The 23,310-nt window shown below is 50.8% G+C and overlaps 1 protein-coding gene across 4 annotated transcripts in view; it reads left to right on the top strand.

Annotated features, from left to right (window-relative positions):
• Zfhx3 (zinc finger homeobox 3) overlaps positions 1-23,310 on the top strand; it is a 241,178-nt gene that overhangs the window by 178,593 nt on the left and 39,275 nt on the right. For all 4 annotated transcript variants that reach the window (XM_050143759.1, XM_050143762.1, XM_050143758.1 and 1 more), the window contains one exon: positions 19,794-19,901. In XM_050143759.1, the coding sequence (XP_049999716.1) occupies positions 19,794-19,901 (108 nt within the window). The remainder of the gene's footprint in view (positions 1-19,793; positions 19,902-23,310) is intronic.

Genomic DNA, 23,310 nt, shown 5'->3' with positions numbered 1-23,310 from the left:
GGTGGCTGCGGGGGGGGGGGGGGGGGGGGGGGGGGGGGGGGGGGGGGGGGGGGGGGGGGGGGGGGGGGGGGGGGGGGGGGGGGGGACTGGAAGAGCGGAAACCGTTCTTAATTCTTAGCCCCAGAGGGTAGAGTTAATTACAAACGAAAATGGGAATTGGAGAGATGACTAAGAAATTAGAGGACCCTTGCTGCTCTTGCAGAGGACCTGGGTTGGATTCCCAGCACCCGCATAGAAGCTTACAACCGTCTGTGTAAACCAGGCATGTGTGCATGGTTCACAGACATGCATTTGGTCAGGACACCCATGTGCATAAGGTAATTTTTCATTATCTTAAAAGGCCAGTATGTAAACAGTGCTTTTTGAAGGTCTCTGTAACTATAGGAATTCATAATTGTCACATCTGCTCCTGTCGTCAGAGAGTGAGAGCGATGTAGAGGCACTCCACAGTGGTCTAAATGAAGGCTTACAGAAATAGCTAAATCGCATCGAGAACACTTCTGTTTTTCTTGTGTGCCCTTGTTTCATTCTGTTGCCATATGAATCCTGTTCACACAGAAGCACTTCCGAACAGTAGTGGTCTTAAGTAACCTGATTCGCAGTCTCCAGAGAGTTTCCAGTTAGGCCCAAGGGTCGAGTGTTTTAAGCAAAGCTCCTAGCAAAACTAGCTTTGGCTAGTCAAGTGACCTCCAGCGAGGTAACCTTTGGCACACTCAGGCAGGCTTTATCGTTCAGCGTCTAGGATGACATCAATAAAAAAAATGCAGAATCCTGTAGTATTTTGGGGTTCCCAGAGAGCAGTTCAGACATTTATTCTTTGAAGTACATTGGGATTTTTGCCATTAGAAGGACTCATGACCGTTTTTTCTGGGAAAAGACCATAGTGTAAGTGCCGATGAAGGACCTCTGTCTGGGTGGCTCCCAGTCACCCCCAGACCTCTGTGTGGAATGCAGCCTTCTCTTGTATAGAGAGGCACACTTGGTCTTTGCCTCCCCGTGTGGTCTCCTGCTTACTTTTGTCTGGTGTCTGGGAGGGTGACTCTTGCTTGGGGCATTGCCCTGGCTCAGGGCTGGACTCTCCTCTGTCCCGAGATCCTGGAAGTGCTGATGGTCCTCTTGGGGGGTAGGGGGGAGAATGTCATTTTCTATTTTTAAACGAGAGGGAACATTTCCACTGTTTATCCAAGGAGCCCTGAGCTATGCTTTCAAACGCTAAAAATGATGTCCCTCGTCATGGCCTCGGTGGGCTCCTGTGTTCTGTCACTGCTCAGGAAAAGGCCGCTCTCTTCCTCCATGACATGGTCTTGTCACTGGCTTTTGTCGCTTGTACAAACTCTTCCCTCAGCCTAATGTGCGCGCTTGCAAAGTTTACAAACAGCATTAGCACCATGGAGTGGAGTAGTCACCTCTTCCTTTTTTAATTTAGACTGTTTTCTAAGGCACGTTTAGATTTTAGAAACAGGCCTGGGCTAACATTTCAAGCACCCATTTTGGGAGTGAGTTCCAGATAGTTCTTTGAAGAACAAGTCTTGAGAGCTAGGCAGTCTTCATGGTTTCTCTTAAAGCTGAAGGCTTGGGTACCCCCTCTGTTGTCATGGTAATTCCCTGGCATTCTGAGTTACCAGAAGTCAGTCGGGTCCAGATCTAACCCCTCACACCCCAAGTCTGTAGTTCCCCAACCCCTTTCTAAAGCTGCGCACCTAAACACACACTGTCACCTGAGCCATTCCTCGAGCTGTGGTTGTGTGGTAGTGCTGGCGTGGCTGTGCGGTAGTACAGTAGTGCCGGCATGGCTGTGCGGTAGTACCAGCGTGGTTGATCTGATTTAGTGTATGTGTTTTGAAACAGCAGAGCTCTGCTTATGCACATGGATTGACTGGTCATGTGACACCCATGGGCAGTGGCTGCTCCTAGCGTGGTAAGTTCTTTTTTATACCAGAGCTCAGTTTGTAAGGTGTGTGTGTGTGTGTGTGTGTGTGTGTGTGTGTGTGTGTGTGTGATAATATTTTCATCCAGGTTTGTTGTCACCAGAGATTAGTGTGTGGGGCCAGCAGGGGTGACTGGCCTGTAGAGGCCAGCACCCTGGGACAGAATCCTAGAGTGACCAAGTACTTTCAGGCTGGTCCGATGGTTGCCAGGTACCAGCCTGGGAACCAACGATTCTGTTGGCCCCTTATCAAGGCACATCTGACTTCTAGTCCTTCTGTTTGCTGTCGCTGTCCCTTTGCAGTTTCCTTCTGGCTTATGTCCCCTGGCAGGACAAGACACATCTGTCATCCCTAGAATGTAGGAAGATGGTTTTCAAATGCAAGAGCAGGAAAAAAAGAAGAAAAAACATTTGTTTTTTGTTAGGCAAACCCTGCATAGCACCCAGACCATCTGGGTTTTGGTAGACAGCTGGGAACCTCAAGTACAGGCATGCTGGACATGGTTCTGTCTCCTATCCCTGGACAAGTAGGAAACCAAATGGCAGCCGCTGGCCAGGAATTGATTGCATTAATTGATATGCCAATAATAGAGCTTGTTACATCCACCATTGGTTAGGAGGCCAGCTAAACAAGTCTGCTGATCAATGGCACCAATAAAGATTTCATCCATTAATGAGCAACATGGTAATTAATGTTATCCCTAAACCAATTAGCCTGGCTAGCTAATAACACGCAGATTAGCCCAATGACTGGCATCATGGAAAGTGGGCAGATGACTACCTGTGTGGCATGGTTTGGGTGCTCAGGAGCTTCGTGGAAGAGATCCTGGCACTCTGCAGCGTGTTCTAGATGGAGATAGTACACATGGTATTCTGAGCCCCGGCCGAGGTGACGACACTGGCAGCTGGCTGAGCATTGGAGCGCAGCAGAGCCCACACCTGTGGCCAGGGGACTGAGTCTGAGTTTCACTTCTAGCCCTTGGGCTGAGCAGCCTTCCCACAAGAGTCTCCAAGGGGCTGTTAGGGGTGTAATGGAATGGCTGAGTCCCCAGGTCACTCTGGTCCCAGCTGGGCATGCTTTCCCTGGGGACACCCTGATCTGAAACTCACGGGCATTACCCTGCGCTTCTGGAGGGCAGGCCATGGCCTCTTCTGGGAACCAGGAGCAAGGCTGGTAAAGTAATTAACCTCGCCCAAGTCCCATGTTTCATTAGGAAGAAGAACAATTTTTTGCCAGAAGAAAGGAGAAACAGTCGATTTGAAGCTGGGCCTTTTCCCTTCCCTTGGCTTTCTGAGATGACATCAGTGGGGTGTCTGCCAAGCATAACCTGGCAGCCCGGCGGCTCTGCCTGACTGCCTGACATTTCTGGGGACTGTGCAGTTCGCCAGCTCCAGCCGTGGCAGCATGCCAAGGTGACGTTCCGTGACTAAGCAGAAACAAGGGAGAGGGAGAGAGGGAGGAAGAAGGTATGTGTGGTTGGGGAGCTGGGGGAGAGAGTGGTCTGGGCAGGGTGTGGCATGGGGAGCTGGGGACCAGAGGAGGCATGTCGGGGGCATCAACTCAGGAGGGCTGATGTCAGGGGAGCGCACTGGCAGGCCAGGAAGGCTTCCTTTGTCTCTGGCTGGGGGTAGTAGTGGCACAGGGCAGCAGCCACGGATCCAGCCTGAGAGATGGCAGAGCGAAGGGGTCTGACTTAGGAGGGAGCCGAATGAGCCAAGCAACAGCGACAGCTCAGAGGGGCCTGGCACTAAGAAGAGGTGGCTCAGGGAAGCTTCCAGCAGCATCAGGACCGATTCTCTGCAGCAGAGAGTTTCCTTTGCATTGTTAGGTATTGACCCTCAGAGACCCCTCGTGGATTCCCTAATTGAAAATTAATACTAGATCAATGCCATGAGCAATTTGCATATTGATCATAAACAACTTTGAAGGCACCGAGTGTGCGGTGGATCAATAGGGCTCCTGAATCGGCTGCGGAGGGAGCACCTCCCAGTACAGTGCACTCCGAGAAAGGTTAATGATTTGGGAAGTTCCTAACTGCTCAGTGTGGGGATCAGCCCCCACACCGCATAGCATCGGCGAGAGCAATTAGGGCCAGACCTAAGCAGTCGCCCCTTGGCCTCCTCTGCTCCCCAGTCCCAAAGCCCAAAGGGGAGGGTGACTGTGCCCGTGTGGCACAAGGGCTGGGACATCAGGGATTTTAGCAGTTGCCTTTTTTGGAGATGGATGAAGTCTTGGGGTAGTTTATTCTGGGAAATGTACTGTAAAAGGAAGCAGCCAAGTTAAGGCTCCAATAATTGTCCTGGCCCCTTCCCCAAACACAGTTCTGATGAAATGAGATGGGGGGGGGTGGAGCCTGACTCTGGCCAGCCTCCTCCTGGCTTTTGCTCAAGGAGGAAACCCATGTTAGCCCTTCCCTTGTGCTGGGTTGGATTTGGCCCCATTTTGCTTCCTGTTCCTTTTGCTTCCCCTCTCTGGCCACTCCCCCATTGCCCCATACTTATTCCCCCTCCCCTGGCTTTCATCCTTGTCTTTGTGCCCTTACTACGGCCCCCTGGCAGGCTGGAAGGGACTCCCAAAGGTGGTCACTTTTACCTGCCTCCCACTTGGCTCTGATCCAGTTCTGCTCCTGTCTTGGCTGGAGAAACAGTGAGTTGGCCAGCCCCTGATCAGGGCCACACACAGCTTGAAGGTAGGGAGGGTGAAGGAGCCTTCTACCAAGCCTGGCAGTCCAGCCACAGCCCTAAGACATGGAAGGAGGGAGGCCTGTGGAACTAGCCACAGAGAGGTTTTGTGGGTCACCGGGGGAGGCACTGCTCCTGTGCGGTGCCCTGAGCAGACATAGAGTCACAACAGCCAATTTGAGGAAACACAGCCCCCCACCCCAACAAACAACTTAGGTTGTATGTCCCAGAGGTCACTAAGAGTCAATGGAAGCTTGTATTAAGTCACAGGCTGTATGGCTTTAGAAAAGGGATACACAAAGAATCCGTCACCGCAGCTGGCTTGTCTTTGTGCCATCACCGTCCTGGCTCCCCTGCTGCCGCCCTGAGCCCTTCAGTTCCTGGTGTTACCTCTGCTCTACTCTGGTGCTTGCTTTGGAGCCTGGTGTCCACGTGACCACTTCTGCTGTCCGGTGCTCCAGCACAGCGTCTGGCAAAGGGTGTGTGGTAGTATTCCCTCCCCATGCCTTTCCTCACCTCAGAGCCAGCTTTGTCATACACGCATGTGTTTGTAGGCAGACAGTAGCCTTTTTGTGGGGACCTGCCTCGGGACCACCATGTGAAACATGCAGAATGCCCCACCACCACCACCACCCACCACACAAACGTTCGCTGCTCTTCAGGCAAGAGAGGACAGCAACCAAGGCGATCTGGCGATGCTGTGGTAGTTAGGTCCACATAGGGGACCTGTATGCTCATAGGAAGAGGTACTGGGGAGGAGGAGCATGCTGTGCCAAGCCTCTCCGAGTGCCTGGTGTGTCCAGAGGCTCTGGCCTCCAGGACCTCTGTGCCCCTGGTCTTCAGTCACTGCCCGTGTCTGGCTAGCCCTTCTCGGACCTCCGTGCTTTCGGCACTACGAGATAGCCTCTGCGGCTTACATCATCCCTCCACAGGTCTGGACACACCGGCCACCCTCCCTGAGCCTCCTCGGATTCCCTTTGCCCCTCACCCCTGCTGTGTTCTTTTCCCTCATCTTTTCCCACTCTGCTTTGCTTAGCCGCCTTACTCTCCCACCCTCCTCCCAGCCTATGACCTTCACCAGTCATTTAGCCTCTCTCAGCCTCAGTTTCCTCATCCGTGGAATGGAACTGCTGATTGCGTTACTTCAGCCCAGTGGGTGTTGTGACGCTTCCACTGGGCAGGTACTTAGTAAAGTGTACGTCACCTTGCTGGGCTTGGGACTTTGTCTTGTTTGTTTTTTTTTGTTGCTGCTGCTGTTGTTTGTTTTTTGAAACAAGGTTTCCCGGTAGCTTTGGGGAACTCTCTCTGTAGACCAGGCTGGCCTCAAACTCACAGAGATTCCGGCTGGGACAGGTCTCCGTGGCAGGGGTAAAGGACTGCATGGGCAGAAGAAAAGGAGAGAGGGCACTACAGCCATCCCATCGCCCGCGCTTGCCCAGTTGTCCGTGCTCTCACTTCGCAATTAAAGCATTTGTGATCAGGTCAAAGAAAATGAACACAGGAGCCCGAGGCTCCATGGACAGGTAGTGGGGGCGCGCGGGGGGGGGGTGTGACCTGCAAGGGGCAAGGTGGAGAGCCCAGGTGGCGTGGCTTGGCTGGGCGTGGCTGCAGCCCTGCCAGCCCAGCCCTGCCAGCCCCGCGGACATCCGTGCGCATGTGATTACTTCATTGTGGAGCCTTTCATTGACTTGGCTGCACCATGCTGATGAACTGAGACTGGGGACAAGAGCTCGTAATTGAGGGAAATGCATTCCCATCACAGGCCTGTCTGCAGCTGGGAGGGAGGGCGCACTGCAGGAGTTTGCGCATGGGTGGGGATGCAGGTGTTTTGTGGGTACAAAGACGGATCCTCTTTCCCCCTCCCCTTCCCAGCCTGCACAGACACTGGGTACAGCGGCCAGAAGAAGGGTGCGGAGGTCCGTGGTCCTGCCCGTGTCTCACACTTCAGGTTTCCCCAAGGAAGCCTTAGGTGTTTGCACACTGCCCTCCTCTCATGCCCTTGTAGGGCTGGCATCTGCCATGGCTTCCCTCTTGGCTCTCCACACCTGTGTTCTCTGTCATTCGCTCCCTCTCTGCGTGCTCACCTTCAGCTCTGTGCTGCGGAAAGGGAAGCACCACCGCTTCCCTGCTTAATGGAAGCTGTGTTTTGAAACGAAGAAAGGAATGAGCGAGGATCGTACAGGGTGTTCATCCACTCACAGCTGATTCAGTAGGAAGCTTAGCTTGGAAACAGTGACCACAGGAATACTTAAGGCAATCCCAAGAAAGGGAATTGAGAAACAGGGCTGGAGTGGTGGCTCAGGGGGTAAACTGCTTTGCCGTGCAAGCCCGAGTTCCAGTCTCCAGCACCCGCTTGAAAAACTGAAAGCAAGGCGCTGAGGCGTGGACCTCTATTCCTGGTGCTGGGGAGGCAGAGGCAGGAGGATCTCTGGAGCTGGCTAGTCAGTCAGTCTAGCCTGAGCGCTAACTTCAGCGAGAGGCTATGTCTGGAAAAATATGATGGAAAAGCAATGGAGGAAGATAGAAAACAACGGCTTTGGCCTCCACACATACACATGAAGATGCGCACAGCCCCCCCACACACACCACCACCACTACCACCCTGTCCCACAAAATCAGACAGAATATAGAAGCAGAACTCATTTTCAAAGACCTAAACCAAAAGTCCCACGAGCAGCCACCCACCTGAACACACCCGGCTGCCTCGCTGCCGTGCGTTTTCTAAAACCTGCAGCCTAGGCCACCGGCTGGAATCTGTGGTTGGTCATCACCAATCAGTTGCTTAGTTTATGGCTAAGCGACCCCCCTTCAATGCAGCCTGGGCCGTAAGAGACATCTCCGAGAACGCGTAGCCGGCATGCTGCCCACATAATGGCTGGCCAGCAAGGAAGGTTGCCTCAGTTACAAAGAGGCACGGGTGGCGTGCAGGCAGAGGAGGAGAGAAAAGGAGAGCCCTCACTTGACACCCTCTGACCCCAGCCGGTGGAGCTGAATGCTGGAGAGGCAGGGCTGAAATTGCAGTCACTTTAGATTATTTGGAGTGAGGAGAGGCAGGGAAAAAAGGGTCTGTTGACTACAGGAAGCTGAATTCTTCCCCTGCTGAAAGCGTATTAGTGCAAGGGGAAAAGCAATTACGTGGCTTTTGCTCGCTCTCTGTGGCTGGAACTCGGGCCTGTGACAGCAGCCCTGTCACCAATGCCTGGGACTTAACCCGGATCTAGAATGTTCCTGGGCTCCACCCTTCCAGAAAAGAGCAAGAAGGAGACATGAAAAAGAGAGGCGGGAAGGAAGAGAAAGGGCAAGCACCACCCTTTGTCCTGGCTTTAAGCCTGCTGGTTATATCCGGGGTGTCATTTTACCACTGGGCAGGGAGTGAACAGCATACCATTTGCTAGAAACACGGCTGTCTGGGATGTTAGGGGCCAGGGCAGGCTTTCAGTTCTGTTTCTGGTAAGTTTGGTTCTTCTTGCTTGTCTTTTATGTCAGAATATTAGGAAGATCTATCCATGGCCTAGAACAGCTGCAGCACCAACTTGAGCCTTTGGGGAGGGAGCAAGAGGGAGCGAGATGGCCAGCCCCCTTCCATGGTCACATGACCGTTGCTTGACTTGAGCACTTTTCCCTTCCTCCCATTCATTCCCTCATCCTCCTGTGAGCTCCCTCATTGGCCCATCCATCTCTTAAGTCTATAAAACCAAGGCTCTCCTGGTCACTTCCTCCAAACAAACTCCTTTGACCAAATGCAGAGCCCTTGGGTGACCAGGTTTCTACAAACAGCTCTTTCTCCTCATAGAGTCTTTACGCTTGAACAGCACGTGTTATCTCTTCGTTTGGACTACCCTGCCTATTTATCCTTTTTGAATTTCCTAAAATGTGAAAGAAACCTCTGATTACGCCCTACGTTAAATATGGCTACCTAAATTTCGCTTAGCTCTTCTGAGCTGTCCGCACCCTTCCCGAGGCCCAGTTTCTTCCCCTCTCTCGGGATATTTGCTGTTTCCAGCTTTTCACCAACGCTCTTTGGTGAACTTTACGGCTGAGTTAGTTCATAGACGAGCACCTTTTGGAGAGAAGAGGGTGTTTTCGCTCTCATAGCATATGCGTGGTTGAAAAAAAGAAAGATTTGTTTTTACTTTACATGTATGATTGTTTGTCTGCATGTGTATATGTGTACCATGAGGCCAGAAGAGGCATTGGGTGCCTGGAATTGGAGTTACAGGCAGTTGTAGTTGTAAGCCACCGTGTGGGTGCTGGGAACCAAACCTTTGTCTTCTGTAAGAGTAGCAACTAGTCTCAGCCCCAAAGCCCCATATTCTTAATTTTAACATACTCTGCTCTGTTTCCCCTTACTGATTATTATCCAAATTCTCCCCTTTCTACAGAGAGGTGGTGCTTGGTAAGGGGCGGGGCCTCGCTTCATTTGTCCAGTTCTATTGAGAGGTGGTGCTTGGTAAGGGGCGGGGCCTCGCTTCATTTGTCCACCACACTGGGTGCTGTTGTCACTGACATCACATTGAGCATTTGGCTAATTTTATTTCCCCATTTCCTGTAAGTCCATGCCAGACAGTGAAACAAAACCTTCAGTGGTCCCTTACTCTCTTTGTGCTAAGGATCTGTCTTTCACTTGGAAAAAGTGGGGCAGATCCTGCACGAAGGATTTCCCCGTCGGTAGAGTTCTAGGATGTTGACCCATTTCATTGCTTACAGAGAAGGATCTCTCCACCTCAATTAACTGGAAATTTGTGCTGCAACCCTACATAGATCCGTTATGCCTGTGTTAAGTGCCAGTTCTTTGTCATAAAACTATAGTTTTCTATCCAAATCTCATGGCTGTTTTGTCTTCGGTGTCCAGTGTTCAGTCTTCCAATGTCCCCAACATTGTAGCGTACGGGTATAAGCCTCGATTTGGGCTAACATTTATGTGGTGTTTGCTGTGATTGGTGGTTGCTTTTATGACTATGCTTTGAGATGGGAGTGCTGTGTGGACTGGGGGCAGGGAACAGAATCTGTTGCTTCTCAAGGATGCCTGCCCCGCCGTCAGATCTCATAAACCATTTATAAGAGGAAAAGCTAAGTAGTTGAACTAGAATCTTAGGGCTTGGTTTAAAACACAGTACCTCAGGGAGACGAGAGGAGGAGCTGCTGTGGGTAGCAGTCTCTGAGAAAGGAATATGAGTTAGCATTTCGTTAAACCCCAGAAAATTACTGTTTTGTTGCATAGGATCCAAATTAACAAAGCAAAACAATGACGGGCTTTGGGTGGAACTATTGGCATGCCTTTCGGAGTTCCTCCATGGAGGAGCCAAGAATTTTCCTTCTCCCATTGACGCAGAAGGTGCCGTGTGTTAGCCGTCCCATCTGCTTGTCCCCACCGTTAGCGCAGAAGCACTCTTGAGCCAGAAAACACTTGGCTCCCCCCCCCCAACCTCCCCACACCTCAGTTTCCTGTGCTTCCCCTTCAGTTTTCTTAGGAATGGTCAACCGAAACCTGCTGCTCCCACCGCCTGCCTGTGTCAGACTAGACTCTTGATGGTTTGGGAGAATGCCCTAGGTTTTGACTGTATACATGGCGTTGTGTCTTTAAATGTCATGACCATGAGATCTCCTCCCAGTGTTGGCCTCTTTGCTTGTGGCCAGGCCGTGTGTTATGGTTATCTGAAGGTTCTCCAGGTGCTTGGAGATGAGGGGTCTGCTGTGGGTTACCGCCAGAGTCTGTGTGTGTGTCTGGCATCGCACTATGATGTGTGGTCCCTTGCAAATGCATCAACTTCCTTCGCACACACTCGGGTCTGCCCAAGTACGGGCAGTGAGTTTAACCAGTGTTTTCTGAGTTGGCCCAATTTCTGTTGGGTCAGATTCGCTTTGGCAAGTGTAAGCCTTTGTTTGTGCTTTGTTTTTATGAATCAGCTTGTTTTACCAGCTGTGCATGTAAGGGGCTTATGATCAGGGCCGAAGCAGCCCATTGACAGCCAGTCCCACGCTGCTCTGCCATCCGCTGGTAGAAGTCAACAAACGTTTCAGTCTGAGTCCTGCACTTCATGGGCTGAAAGCTGCTTTCTATATGGCTCTACTCCTCTCCTCGGGCATGGTGGACTTAAGAATAAGGTGACAACCGAGCTGGGAATCGAATCCAGGCCTGTCATCTTGATGCCCCGTGACTCAGACCTCTGCAGTCAGGGTTCTGTTTTCCCCCATCTTGTACTATTTGTCTCAATGGTCAGAAACAAAATGTTCACCTGTTACTTTCTCCTTTAATTGGCTTTTTTTTTTAAATGCCTTTTTAGAAGTCCATAATCCCCTTTGGCATTGTCAGATCATGCCTTCCCTGGTCTTGTAAACACCCTGAGTCTGCAGGGCAGCCACGCCTCCTTCCCTTCCCATGCTCCACTTCCTGTATGTGTTGCATCCATCACTGCTGCTGTTCCCGTCACGGGAGCCATCCCTCAAGGTTTTTGCGTATGCCCATTAGGTTCTAATCACCTGCCTGTAATATCATTTCTGGTACATCCTGTTCATTTCCCATACCCCTTCATTTGCACGTATATGCCTGAGTGTGCCTACCGCCTCCCCCACCCCACCCCACCCCACCCCACCCGCGCCTCTCTGCATTAAGCACAAGACCTCTCTCCAGTAAGTCAGTTTTAACTCTGAAGGCCATACCAGTCTTCTGTAATGGAAAATGTTAGGTGTGCGTGTGTGTGTGTGTGTGTGTGTGTGTGTGTGTGCGCGTGCGCGCGCGCGCGCGCGCGCATGCGCGCACGCTCACGCCTTAATTTACTCTATCACTCATGTGTGTTTATCTATCTTGTCTTCTCCCCTTCAACCATGGAGGCTTGGCAGTGTTTATTTGAAGCAGGGTGTTATTGAAAGACAGATGCTGTGGGGACCGCTAGGGCCTCACACCTGGAATGTTAAAAAGCCTTTCAGGCAGATCTTTTCTGTTGATTGAAAAATGTCCCCTTCTGCAGTGGGGGCAGGCAGGAAGGAACTGGTACCCATCCAAGAGGCTCCCCATCTGCACCCATAATTCTGACCCTACCCCCCATACTTTAGTTAATGTGTTCAAGTCTGTGAAGTGATTTGGTCTGATGAATGAGTGTGCAAAGTCCTTTTCATCCCCTCGTCCATCTAGACCATCTCTCCCTCAGCTCCAGAGACCTTTCCTTCTCAAATGCTATGTCCTGCAGACTTGCAACCCCTGCCTCTGTCCTCTCTTCCCAAGCAGCGTGCTGAGCTGCAATCAGTGTTTTCTCCCAGTGACTTTGTTTTCAACTGCCTGGAGAGGGGCACCTCTCTTGGTATCAAGGACCTTCTGTTTTGCATGCCTCTACTTTCCAGAATATTTTAGTTTGGTGTGAGGTTAAACTGCAAAGTGGCATTTAAAAAGAAAGGAGAGCAAGAGAAAGATACGTGTCGAAATGCATTTGTTAGGTCACGTTTTAAACGAAGTACAATTGAAGGTAGGTAGGTAACTTTCCCCCCCTCAAAGAAAGAAAAACAAAAACAAAACCCCCGCAAATCCACTAAGCTCCCAGAGAGCGTGCCTCCTTTGTCATGGCGCTGACATTGAAGTGTAATTTTTCATGGTTATTTGGACTGGAAAATGGGGGGGAAAGGGAGAGATGGGTCTGCGATTATTTCCCATAAATGACAGTACAATCACATCACGCTCCGCCACAAACATTCTCAGGGAATTTGCCTTTTTTACACTTCATGTGTGAAAGCAGCAGCCGCAGCCAGAGCTCCGTGGAAACCCAGGGAACGCGTCTCTGCTGAACTCAGTTTCCTCGGGAGTTCTGGGCTTCTTGTTTACCGTGTGTGCTGAGGCCATTTCAGAGCTGGGGTTTGTATTTTACAAACTGGAGCTCACACCTCTCCGTTATTTTCTTTGCTTCCCTGTGAATCGCCACCAGGCGAGTCCGAGGCACATTCGTTCCTGTGCTTTGTCGCTGCTCGTTCCCTTTTATCCTTTCTGGGATTCTGCAGGGGGCTGCCCAGGTGCTTTCACTGAAGCACACAGATAAATGGGACCCGGTGCAGTGCAGGCTCTCGGCATTTCCTCCCTTTTTTCTCCTCTCTTGACCCCCACCCACCCCCTTAATTCTAGTGTGGTTTTTGACAAACTGTTCAAATGACCAAGTGGCCTTGCCTGGGAGAGGAAAAATGGCAGGGCCCGTCCTGGCCACACAATGGCAGCATTCTTAACTCCTGCTCAGTGTTGCTGCCGCAGGAGGGACAGCTCAGAGAGGGGAATTTTCTCTGCAAGGCCACAGGCTCTGGACCCACAAGGATTCTGCCCCGTGGCTGCACCAGTCTGAAGCGAAGTCAGTGCAGAAGCAAAGCGAGGAGCCTTCCCAGGCTGCTGCATGCTGCACAGCCCCCATTTTTCTTGCTTCTGTAAACAGTGGCAGGATCTTCAGATATACAAAAGCATAATGGTCTCTCGCCCCCAATTAGTCATGTTTAATAACACCCAGAGTTGCCTTCTGAGTGGCGATTCTTCCAGCCCAGTGCCAGAAGGCAGGTGGGTAGGGTGGGGGTGAGAAAGGAGGTCAGGGCGGTGGCGAGGAGGCTGGATTCCTCCATTGTCCACCTTCCACGGAGCTTTCCCCAGAGGCCTCTGGGAGGGTGGTAGCCCCATATCTAGACCTTTGGAGAGGCCTCCAGAATCTCCAGGTGCAGCCCCCAGGTGTCTTGGCTGAATGAGCAGAGCACAGAGCGGAGAATTCCTAAGTCAAACAGTCACTTCAAAGACCCAGAGGAGAAGAAGCCTCTCACTGGAGAGCGGCCCAGGGCTGATCCCCTCCACGTCCTCCCAGGTCCTTTCCTGTCCACGTCCTCCTGGCTTCTGGTGGGCTGGAATGTGTTTATAAACGTCGTCTCCGAGAAGGTGGTTTTATATAAACAGCGTGTCACGACTTTGACTAGTTTCTTTCTTCTTTGCTTTTTTTCACCCACCAAGGTGAGAAAACGACATGTAGGAACACTGGCCTGGGCCCCCACGGCTCTCCCGGCTGCTGGAGGGCTGTCCTTGGCAAACCTGCAGAGCTTACCTGGGTAAAACGGTCAAGGCAATGGTGGCCTGGAGAGGGAGCCCCCTCCTGCCCCTTTTTGGCTCTGTTGTGAAGTTTTCCTGCCTGGACTAGGATAGATGCTCCCCTCCCCGCCCCCATCTCCCACCCCCACCCCTGTTGCTGTTTTCCTTGATGAATCTATAGGAAGTATAAAATAAAATGGACAAAGTTGTTCAGCTGTTTAAAAATTAGAACCCTCAGGTAACTACTGCCAGGGAGATGTGCGGATGCCCTCTTCTCCGTGTGCTGGTGAGGGTGTACACCCTTCACGGAGATGCTGAGGACCAGAGATGCGAAGACAAGGATTTGTGTCTGTGGTGGGCAGGCACCCTGTTACCCTGTTTTCAGGGAATGTTCTTGGAGCTGAGGAGTTGTTACCCAGAAGACTTAAGTGCTCTGAGTTGCCCCCCAGGCAGCTTTCATACAGATTGTCGGGGATGGGAGGAGGTCTGTGAGTAATTGGGTAAGAGGCCGTGTTTGGGAATGCCGCTATAGCTTCTTCAGGACTAGCATGTGACCGCAGTACAGACACAGCGCAGGGGCTTGGAGAGTCACCTACTGGTAATGCCTTGGGTCACCTTTCAGGGAAGGTACCAGAACGTCCAGGAGGGAGAAGGATGTAGTTTTCTGCTCCACCCTCGTGGTTGTCGCTTCCTGCGTCATCACCATTAGATTGGAGGGAGAAGACAAGGATGAGAATTAACAAACTGACAACAGAACAGCCATCTGCCCGTCAGCATTGAGCATCACAGCCCGTTACAAGTTTCTGTTGCGTGTCAGAATCTTAACACGGGGGGGGGGGGGGGGGGGGGGGGGGGGGGGGGGAGGAGATAAAGTGGGGGTGGATTTTATTTGAAGCAAATGGCCCCAGCCTTAGCGGTTATCTTTTGTGCTGTGGGGTTTGACCTCCTTCGCAAAATAAAGCGTGCACACTTTGCATAATATCTGTACCCAGTAGAGGTTTCCCATTGATAAGAAAAGGCTGAGAGGACTGGATACACCAGGCTGTTCCTCGCCTTGCCCTGTGCCAACCAAGGCTGAGAGAGCGGAAGCGATTGGCTGGGCAGATAGCGCGTGAGCCCAGGGCTCCCACCCAAGGAAGAGGGACAAGAGGACAAAGCATAGCTCAAGTCCCTCCTGCTACCCACCACCAACCAACCGTCCCCCGTAACTGCCACCCTCGGCGCGCGGGTCACTTCCGCTGGTCAGAGTGCGTGGTGCTTCCCACCTGCCTAGGTGGCCGTTCCTTCTGTTAATTTAGGTTGCAGACGGGAGGAAGGCAGCAAGGCAAAAAAGCCTTAACCCTGCCTTCAAAGTAAGCAGATTGGTTATTTTGTTTTTTCAAAGAAGAGGTCCCATATACAATTAAAACTTGTTTCTGGTAAACCTCATTCCAGGAAGGACAGGCTTTTAACAAAAGGCTTTTGACAGCTGCAGGCTATTTCATTTTTTTTAATGCCGAATGAAAAATCAATACATTTTTCTGGGTTATACATATTCAGAACGGGCCTGGTATTTCCATTATAATGGAGAGCGGGCGTCTGCACACCTCGCCTGTCAGCGCCGCACCAGCGCATTTTCCGAGCCACTGCTAAATATTTCAAACCTGATTTGATTGTGGCTCGTGACAGCTAATGTTTCTCAGCTCTTGAGCCCGCCGACAGGCAAACTCACTTTATCCCCCTCCGCCCCCCCAAACATCCCCCCATCTCCCCCCCCACCCCGTAAAAGAGAAGGAACAATTTCATTCTTCGGGGATCACAGATTGGTGTGTTATTTAAGTAACATGTTCGTGTGAGAGCCTTGGGTACAGACACCCTGATTCTTAGGAGAATTTCCAAATTTCTATCATATCAAGGCACTGTGGGGGCTTTGTCAGGTTTGAATTAATCTACATTATCCTGTTAAGAGGTAGGAACAGAGGGATTAGTTATAATCATTGATTGGCTCCCCTTTCCTTCAAGCCTGTAAGCGATGTGTAAAATACCCCCAGTGGACACGTCACTAGACCCATTCTTTGGGGGGGGGGGGAATGGTTTTTTTTTTTTTTTTAACCCAAATGCTCTCGTGGGTGAACTATCTGGGAAGCGTGTGCCGTGGTGGAATGCTAACCTCATAATGACGCTGTTTTCTGGGTTTGGCTTCTAGCTCACACTCCTTGCACGCACCAGCTTCCAGGTTGCTCCCCAAACTCCTCCATATCCCCAGGGTTAGCAGCTGACACAGGTTCCTTCCTCTGGAGAGGTCACAGGAGGAGAATCTCGGGCCACCTTGGTCAGGAGGCCAATGGTCAGGGGCTAGAGAGAGCATTTGTGTGAGATTTTTCTAGGTCCGTGCCTCTTTGAGGGTCCATCTGTTTGCTGGGATTCGTGGGCCAGGAGGGCTTCGCTGCCATGGGAAGTTGAGAGTGATTGGAGCTGGCTTGCCCGGCTCCACCCTGAGAAGGAGGGCCTGGGATTTGTCAGAAAGAGGCCATCAAGTCATAGGTTTCTTCTGGGTAATGGTAGCGTACACCCTTAATCTCAGCGCGGGAGGCGGAGGCAGATGATCATCTCTTTGAGTTCGAGGCCGGCTTGGCCGACAGAGCGAGATCCAGCACTGAGAGAGCTACACAGAGAAACCTTGTCTAGAAAACAAAAACGAACAAAGCAAACAGGCTTCTAGTTTGCTCCGAGGCCGTAGGCCATGTCTTATGTGGCAGTGAAAGAGAGGCAGAGAGTACCACTGGAAGGCTGTGTTAGTTTTCAAGATTTCCTTCGCTTTTGGGCCACAGTGGAGCTCCCGCTGGTCAAGTGTCCGCCTAGCAGGCGTGAAGCCCTTGGCTTCATCTTGTTTACTATCGCAACCCTGGGGAAGTGGAGGCCAGAGACTATATGATCAAAGTCTCCCCTTCTCGGTTTCACATTGACAGTGAAGGCAGGCAGGTGGGAGTACTCTAACTTGAGGGCCCAGGTGGGCACGACCATGAAGCTGGGCTCCTGCAGGATTGTAGCTGCCCCACCTCTGGTATCTTTTTAAACCAGAGTGGTCTGGATGCCTTGGACCCGCATTTCTGCTGTGCCGCATTTAGGATGTGCCATCCTTTCCTTAATGCTCCCAGGGAAAGAGTGTTGTGTCTGCTTGAGCTTCATGGTGGCTGTTGTGAGTGTTGGTTGGAGGAGAGCAACGTCTTCCTCGGAGCAATGGACAGGATTTTCCAGATAAAACCTGTCTCCAGCCCATGCCTCCAGTCATTCCCGCCATCTCTCTATAGCTGATGTTACAGAAGGAAAACCAGAAACATGGCCTCTGCGATGCCCCCGGCCAGTTGCCACCGTACAGGGTCGGGATGATCTGTAGGAAAACTGCCCCTCCGTTCCACACCCTGTCAGTACATGAGGAACTAACAGGCGGCCCCAGCTCAGCGGGCAGGCTCTGGTCCAGACCCAGAGGCTCCTGCACCCTTGCCCAACACTCATGTCCAGGGGCCTGGAGACCGACCAGCCCTTCCCTGTGGGTGCCCAAGCCAGGCCTTTGATTAGAAAAACTTGCATTAAAAAAACACTCCTGGGACCAGTAAAGACACACCCTGTCTGCAAAGCATCAGGAGCCTGGGCTGTCCAGACAGATTTGCAGTTGGTATCCCTGTTTTTTAATCATTTCTCTACCTTTATTGGTATTCAGCTCTCACAGGTTTCCGGTCAGTGTCAGCCTGGGCTTTCATCCATGTTAAAGAGCCTTTACCCTCTCTCTGTTGATGACGATGGTATGAAGACAGATGGTGTAACTGCTTATGAATGTTCTATTCTATTTCCCCAGGACTAGGCCATTCGCTTAGAGACGTGTATTACTTCCACATGCTCAGGTTAGGCAGCCCAGACTTGTCTCCCAGCCAGCTGCCCTCCTGGGCCTTGCCATGCAGAAGGCGACACCTGTAGGTCACAGGTGGAACTGCAGAGACTCCTGTGACTAAAGGAGACCTGTTTCTTATTTTGTTGTTGTTGTTATTTTTTAAACTGGGGTGAGGTTGCTAGTCCCCTGTAAGAGGATCTGGCTTGTTCCTAAGTTCCTTAATCGTTCTTCCTAGAGCACACAGACAGCATTCTCTTAAGCACAGATGATAAAACGAAGCCTAGAAACTTGAGTGGATTTACATCTTGAACAAAAATCAATAATAATAATAATAATAATAATAATAATAATCACCTCCTGAAGTAAAGGTACATGGTTTCTCACTGTATGGGGAGCTGTCCATTGTGAGAGCCGGCCTGTTTCCATCTGAGGTGACAATGCGCCCATTGGGCCAGCTCTGCCCAATCCCATGAAGTGAATCTTTCAATCCTGTGAATGATTTATGCCACGGAACATATTTAAGATGCCTAGCGAGTGTGCATATGCCCAGTTTAGTACTGGTTAACTTATTGCTGGTATTGCCATTAAAGATGAATTTTATAACCATCCTATCAATGTGTAGAGAACATTTTGCCTGGACACAAGATGGCACATGTATCTTTTGGTACAGCTTACTTGTTTTGCCCTCTCATATTTAAGCTGTTTGTTTGTTTGTTTGTTTGTTTGTTTGTTTCTCGACAAGACTGTATGGTGTTGATGTTGAGTGGTATATCTATTGAATGTCAAGCCGCGAATGCCTGATTTTTGTCTATTTGAACTTAAAGGTAAGGTCAGGAGACACCGCTAACTTTTCTGTGCAGTGAGCCAACAAAGACCACAGGAAAAATAGAGAGAGCCCCGAGGTGATGTTGGATAAGCAGTTCACATGGTGTTGTCTCTGGGGCTCTCTGCTGTTGGTAAGGAAGAAAGGCCATTCTTCTTCAGAGTTTGTTTTTCTAGCCATCGATACGCTGTCATCTTTCTAGAAGATTTAGGAAAACAGTTCTAGAACAATCCTGGCCTTGAGTGTTTTGGAAACCCATAAAGACGAGTTGTGATGACTGTTCCCTCCTCCTGTGGGATAGAACTTAGAGGCCAGTTCTGGGGGGGGGGGGGGGCGGGAAGTATAACACCTGAATTATTTAAAGGTGGGTCTGAGGCCAGCCTGGGCCACCGTGTGAGACCTTGTCTCCAAAACAAAGCAACCGACAAAGCAGGCTGTGGTTGGAGAATCTGATGGTGGCACTGGCTAGAACCCCAGTTCCTAGGTTGTGTCCTGGTCTTGGCTCCCGTTGAGTCTGGTCCGAGCTTCTTGTGATGGGGTAGGAGTATGTGTTCTCATCTTCTGAACCCAGAGAGTTGCATGGCAGTTTCTTCATCACTTCAAGAGATTTTTGCCTTGACTGTTTGCTTTAGTCTTTAAAAAAAAATGAGGTGTGTGTGTGTGTGTGTGTGTATAATGTACCTGTGTAGGCACCTGTGTGTATGTGTGTGTTTGTGTGTGTAGTGTAGTGTACCTGTGTGGGCACCTGCGCCAGAGCACATGTATGGAGGTTAGGGATCAGTTCTATGGGCTTGGTTCTCTCCTCCTATCTTTATGGAGAATCTGGGGCTCACACTCAACCCACCAGGTTTGCAGAGTGCTGAGCTATCCTCCAGCCTTGAGTCTTCCTCTCAACTCACTCCCATTAAGAGCCTGCTATGGTTGGTGATCCAGTGGTCAGGAGGCCAGGGACCAAATCCCATCACTACAGTCTTCTCTTCTTGCCTTGGGCAGTGGCCATTCCACTGTGCGTTCTTTCCCCTTTGCCTCTCCCATCAGGCTTCTAGAATATCCTATACCAGTAAAACATATCACTGATGTTCTGTGACTCTTCAGAACGTAAGTGACTGCGGGAGCTCCTGTCACCGCCTGGCACATGTATAGACACTGCCAGGCCAGGGGGGACTCGGCCACCCGGTCTGATCTAGTCTCCAGCCAGAGTTCAGTAAGTGACCGCTTCGCTTGGAGAGAGCTCAGGCGCGGCCCTCGGAGTCTATCTGGAAGTTTCTGGCACACATCTAGCACCAGTCAGCCCTCACTGCTGCTCTGTCCCTGGACACACCCTCGGCCCCACTGGGCCACAGGGGAGACAAGAAGGGCAGAGTCACCAACATCTGTGCTTTGTGGAGTGAGGAGTGAGTCCTTCATCACCTTCCCAGCTTTTTATCCTTGACATCTCTGCTTTTCTGTATTTCAGAAGAAGCCGTTGAAGATGCCGAAGGACCCAGTGAAGCACCCGCTGACCCAGAGGAGCTGGCCAAAGACCAGGGGAGCGGCAGCGAGGAGGTCCAGAACAAGCGGGCAGGTAGTATGCATGGCCGTCCTTGGCCTCAGACCTTCTCCCTGGGAGAAAGGAAGCTGTGTCGGGAAACAGACCCACCCCTCAGCTCATCTTCCAAAGTATGCGCTCTAAGCACGCCAGAGAGGGAGTTTTGTTAGGCCCCCCCCCTTTTGTTCTTTCTTCTTTGAGTCAGGATCTCACTCGCTGTAAAGACCAGGCTAGCCTTGAACTCGCAGAGATCCCCCTGCCTTTGCCAGGGTTAAAGGCAAACATCCTCATTCCCTGTTTTCCTTTCTCTTTCCCATATTCTTTTCTAAGCACCTTCTTATCGAGCACCGGGCATCTGCCGTTTTCTTGGGCAGCTGCTCAGCGTTGTCGCCTTGTGCTTCTTGTCCTCCTCCTTCTGTTGAAGGCCCATCAAAGACATCTTGGTTGAGGTCACCCCTGATTCTCAGCCTCAAGCTTACCAGAGGCAGCGGAGGGTGGGCACCGTTCTCCATCTGGGGACCTGAGAAGGGCCTGCACACTCTTCCCAGCATTCCCCTTCACAGAGGGACAGCGGTGTAGTCTGGCAGGGGAACATTTTAGCAAAAGCAGAACAAATTGAAGGAGCCAGGGCAGGAAGTGCTATTTCTGGAAAAGCCAGTGCCAAGAAAGGAGAACGGCCATTTCTCAAGATGGCAGGATCTCTATCCTGAGAAGAGCTGAGACAGAAGAAAAGCGCGGGGGTTCGGAGGAGGCGCCGAGTCATTTCTGAGAGGATTTACTGGGCAGATAAGTCCCGCAGACACCGTCACGATGCTAACAGGAAATGCTGCGACAAGCACCAGAAATTATTCTGTTTGGTCAACCTAATTCTCACCACCATGCTCAGTATTATAATTCTTTGATTTTTTTTTTTTAAAGAAAAATATTTACCTTCTCGAGTCTGTATTGGTTAGGCCTTTGTTACTTTTCTAGGCAAGACTGTTCTTAAATCATATTGAGGGTTGGGGGGTTGGCCTTCATTATTTAAACAAGATACAGAATCTTGGAGAGAGGCCAGAGGAGAGCAATGAAAATGACTGACGGCCGAGAAGTCCTGCCTCTGTGACGAGCCTGCGGAAGTCAGGGCTGTGTGGCCTAGAAAAGTAAAGTTTGGGAGGCTTCCAGACAGCGGGGACAGGCGTAGGGAGGGGGAAGCTCCCTGAGGGAGCAGAGGACAGGGCACAGGCTGAGCAGAGGGGTGCACCAGGTGGATTTCACTGTCCCTGTGGCTCAGAGTCCTCTTTTTAAAGTAGGCTCTGTGGAGTTTCGAGCTGGATCTTGCCATATCACTGAGGGTCAGGGTTAGATTCCCTGGGAAGGTTTGAGGGAGAGCCAAGGAGGAAAGGGCGGCCATCAGTGAGCGAGGTCCCCTTGGACGCAGGGAGAGGTGTTTCTACCTGTGTTAAGTCCCTGGTTTTGCCTAAACTGTTGAGGTGAGAAATAGAAATAGGCAGTGTATACAGTCACCAAGCATTGTGTGCCCCAAGGGGAGCACATTTTGCCAACACACTCTAAAGGCTCCGGTGACCTTCAAGGTCACCTGGGTGTTCGCATGATCTGGGTGCTTGGTTTCTGGTCACAACCCTGTCCTTTGCAGGGTGACAGTACTGGGTCTCTTAACCTCTTCATGCCTTCCTATTTAAATGAGAGAGGTTAAGAGTAGTTCCCAATGTCGTGTTGTCCTAATACAGGAAGCTCAGAAGGAAGCCAGGAGCACGGTCAGCTTTGTGTCTGGAGTTTGTTTACCAGTCAGTCAAACCCGATGCAGACCAGTAGCCATTTCTCTTGGCTTTCTCCACTTGAACATGAAACCAACGACCCACGGTGGTAGCTTCTAAGACTTTTTGAAAAGGTAGCAGATGCAGCATACAGCCACGCCTGGTCACTGATATTTGCTGTGTGTTTCTTGCATCCCATGTGGGTGCTGAACACATTATAAAAGAATGGTTTGTTGCAAAGCTCCTACTATGTGCAGCACCCTGCACTGCTGGCTTCGGGTGTGCTTTTCACATCCGTGCAACCTGTATAGAGCAGGCTTGTTGAGGTCGGTCAGTTCGATTAAACTGGTCTGGTGTGTATGATTCCGAGTGAACACCATCTTCCATCTTAGCGCCAGCGGACATGCTCAGCAACCAGGAGGCCACTAAAGGGTGTAAAACAAGAACCATAGAGTTCATGTCCCTAACAAGGCTCTCCTGTCCGCATTCATCCACGCAACGGGCCCACCTCTCACTCTTTGCCTCCAGAAGACACGGAGGAACAGTGACTCAGGGCACACCTTGCCAGATGCACAGAAGCAAAGGAAGAAGGTGGGCTTCCTTGCTGACACCTTCAAATGACCCTCCTCTGACCGAAGCATAGCTCTGTCCGTGGCTTCAGAGTTTGTAATGGCAGGCTTTCCTGAAGCACTTGGAGCTAATTTGATCTTGGAATAGATACAGGTGCCAGCAACTGAAACCGTCATTTTGGGTGCTTAGTATTTTGAAGAAAAAAAAAAATTTTTAATTAAAAAAAAAAGTCTGGGGAGGCAGAGGCAGGCGGATCTCTGTGAGTTTGAGACCAGCCTGGTCTACAAGAGCTAGTTCCAGGACAGGCTCCAAAACCACAGAGAAACCCTGTCTCAAAAATCAAAAAAAAAAAAAAAAAAGTCTGCATGTCTTTCGTTTGTTTCCTAAATCGAGCTGTTGCAATCTGATTGAGCATGCTGGGGTCCGCTTCCTCCCCGCAAACAAGTAAACAATGATTTCCCAGTTTGCTGATGACCAGTGACTGACTGCTGCTGATGCAGACTAATGTTTCAGAGGGGTCTGGATAGTGGCATCTTCCCTATCTATTGATTTTGTAGTTTGGGGTTTTGTGTAGGAATGGATAATCTTGAAGATTTTTTTGTTGTCGTCTGTTGCTTTTTATGGGCTCAGGACTGGCGATTTCCTTTGTGGATGGCCCTAAAACGAAATCCACATGTGGTCGGTCAGACAGGGACCAGTAGTTTCGTCCCTGAGCTCCTGTGAGGCACTGGTCAGAGTTCCAAGGACCACAAGTTTAGGGGAAGCTTTTGTTATCAGGGTCCATGACACTGTCCTTGGGCTATCAGGATGCCTGTTGTCAAAATAACATTGCAGGAACTTGTGTGGTGACCAGACTGTCCAATGTCTGTATTGAGCTTGTACTCAGAGGCAGTAACATTTAAGTTTTGTTTCATTTTAATGAATACAAAGTAGCCACATGTGGCTGGGAAGGAACAAGATTAGCCCTGAAAGAATTTATCACGGGCAGTCTGACTCTGAAACTGGCTAAACCTGGAGGCTTCCCATCTGACCTTCCTGGCACAGACGGTGCCCAGGTACTTTTTTCTTCCTAGCTAGATGGGCAGGGCTTCTGTGGCCACCGCCAGTCACAGTTGTTG

The sequence above is a fragment of the Alexandromys fortis genome, unplaced genomic scaffold (assembly GCF_014885135.2).
Source record: "Alexandromys fortis isolate MF-2015 unplaced genomic scaffold, M_Fortis_MF-2015_v1.1 scaffold_1, whole genome shotgun sequence".
In the NCBI taxonomy this organism is placed as follows: Eukaryota; Metazoa; Chordata; class Mammalia; order Rodentia; family Cricetidae; genus Alexandromys; species Alexandromys fortis.
Note: the sequence above shows the minus strand (reverse complement) of the source record. Positions and strands in the feature narration are given on the sequence as shown.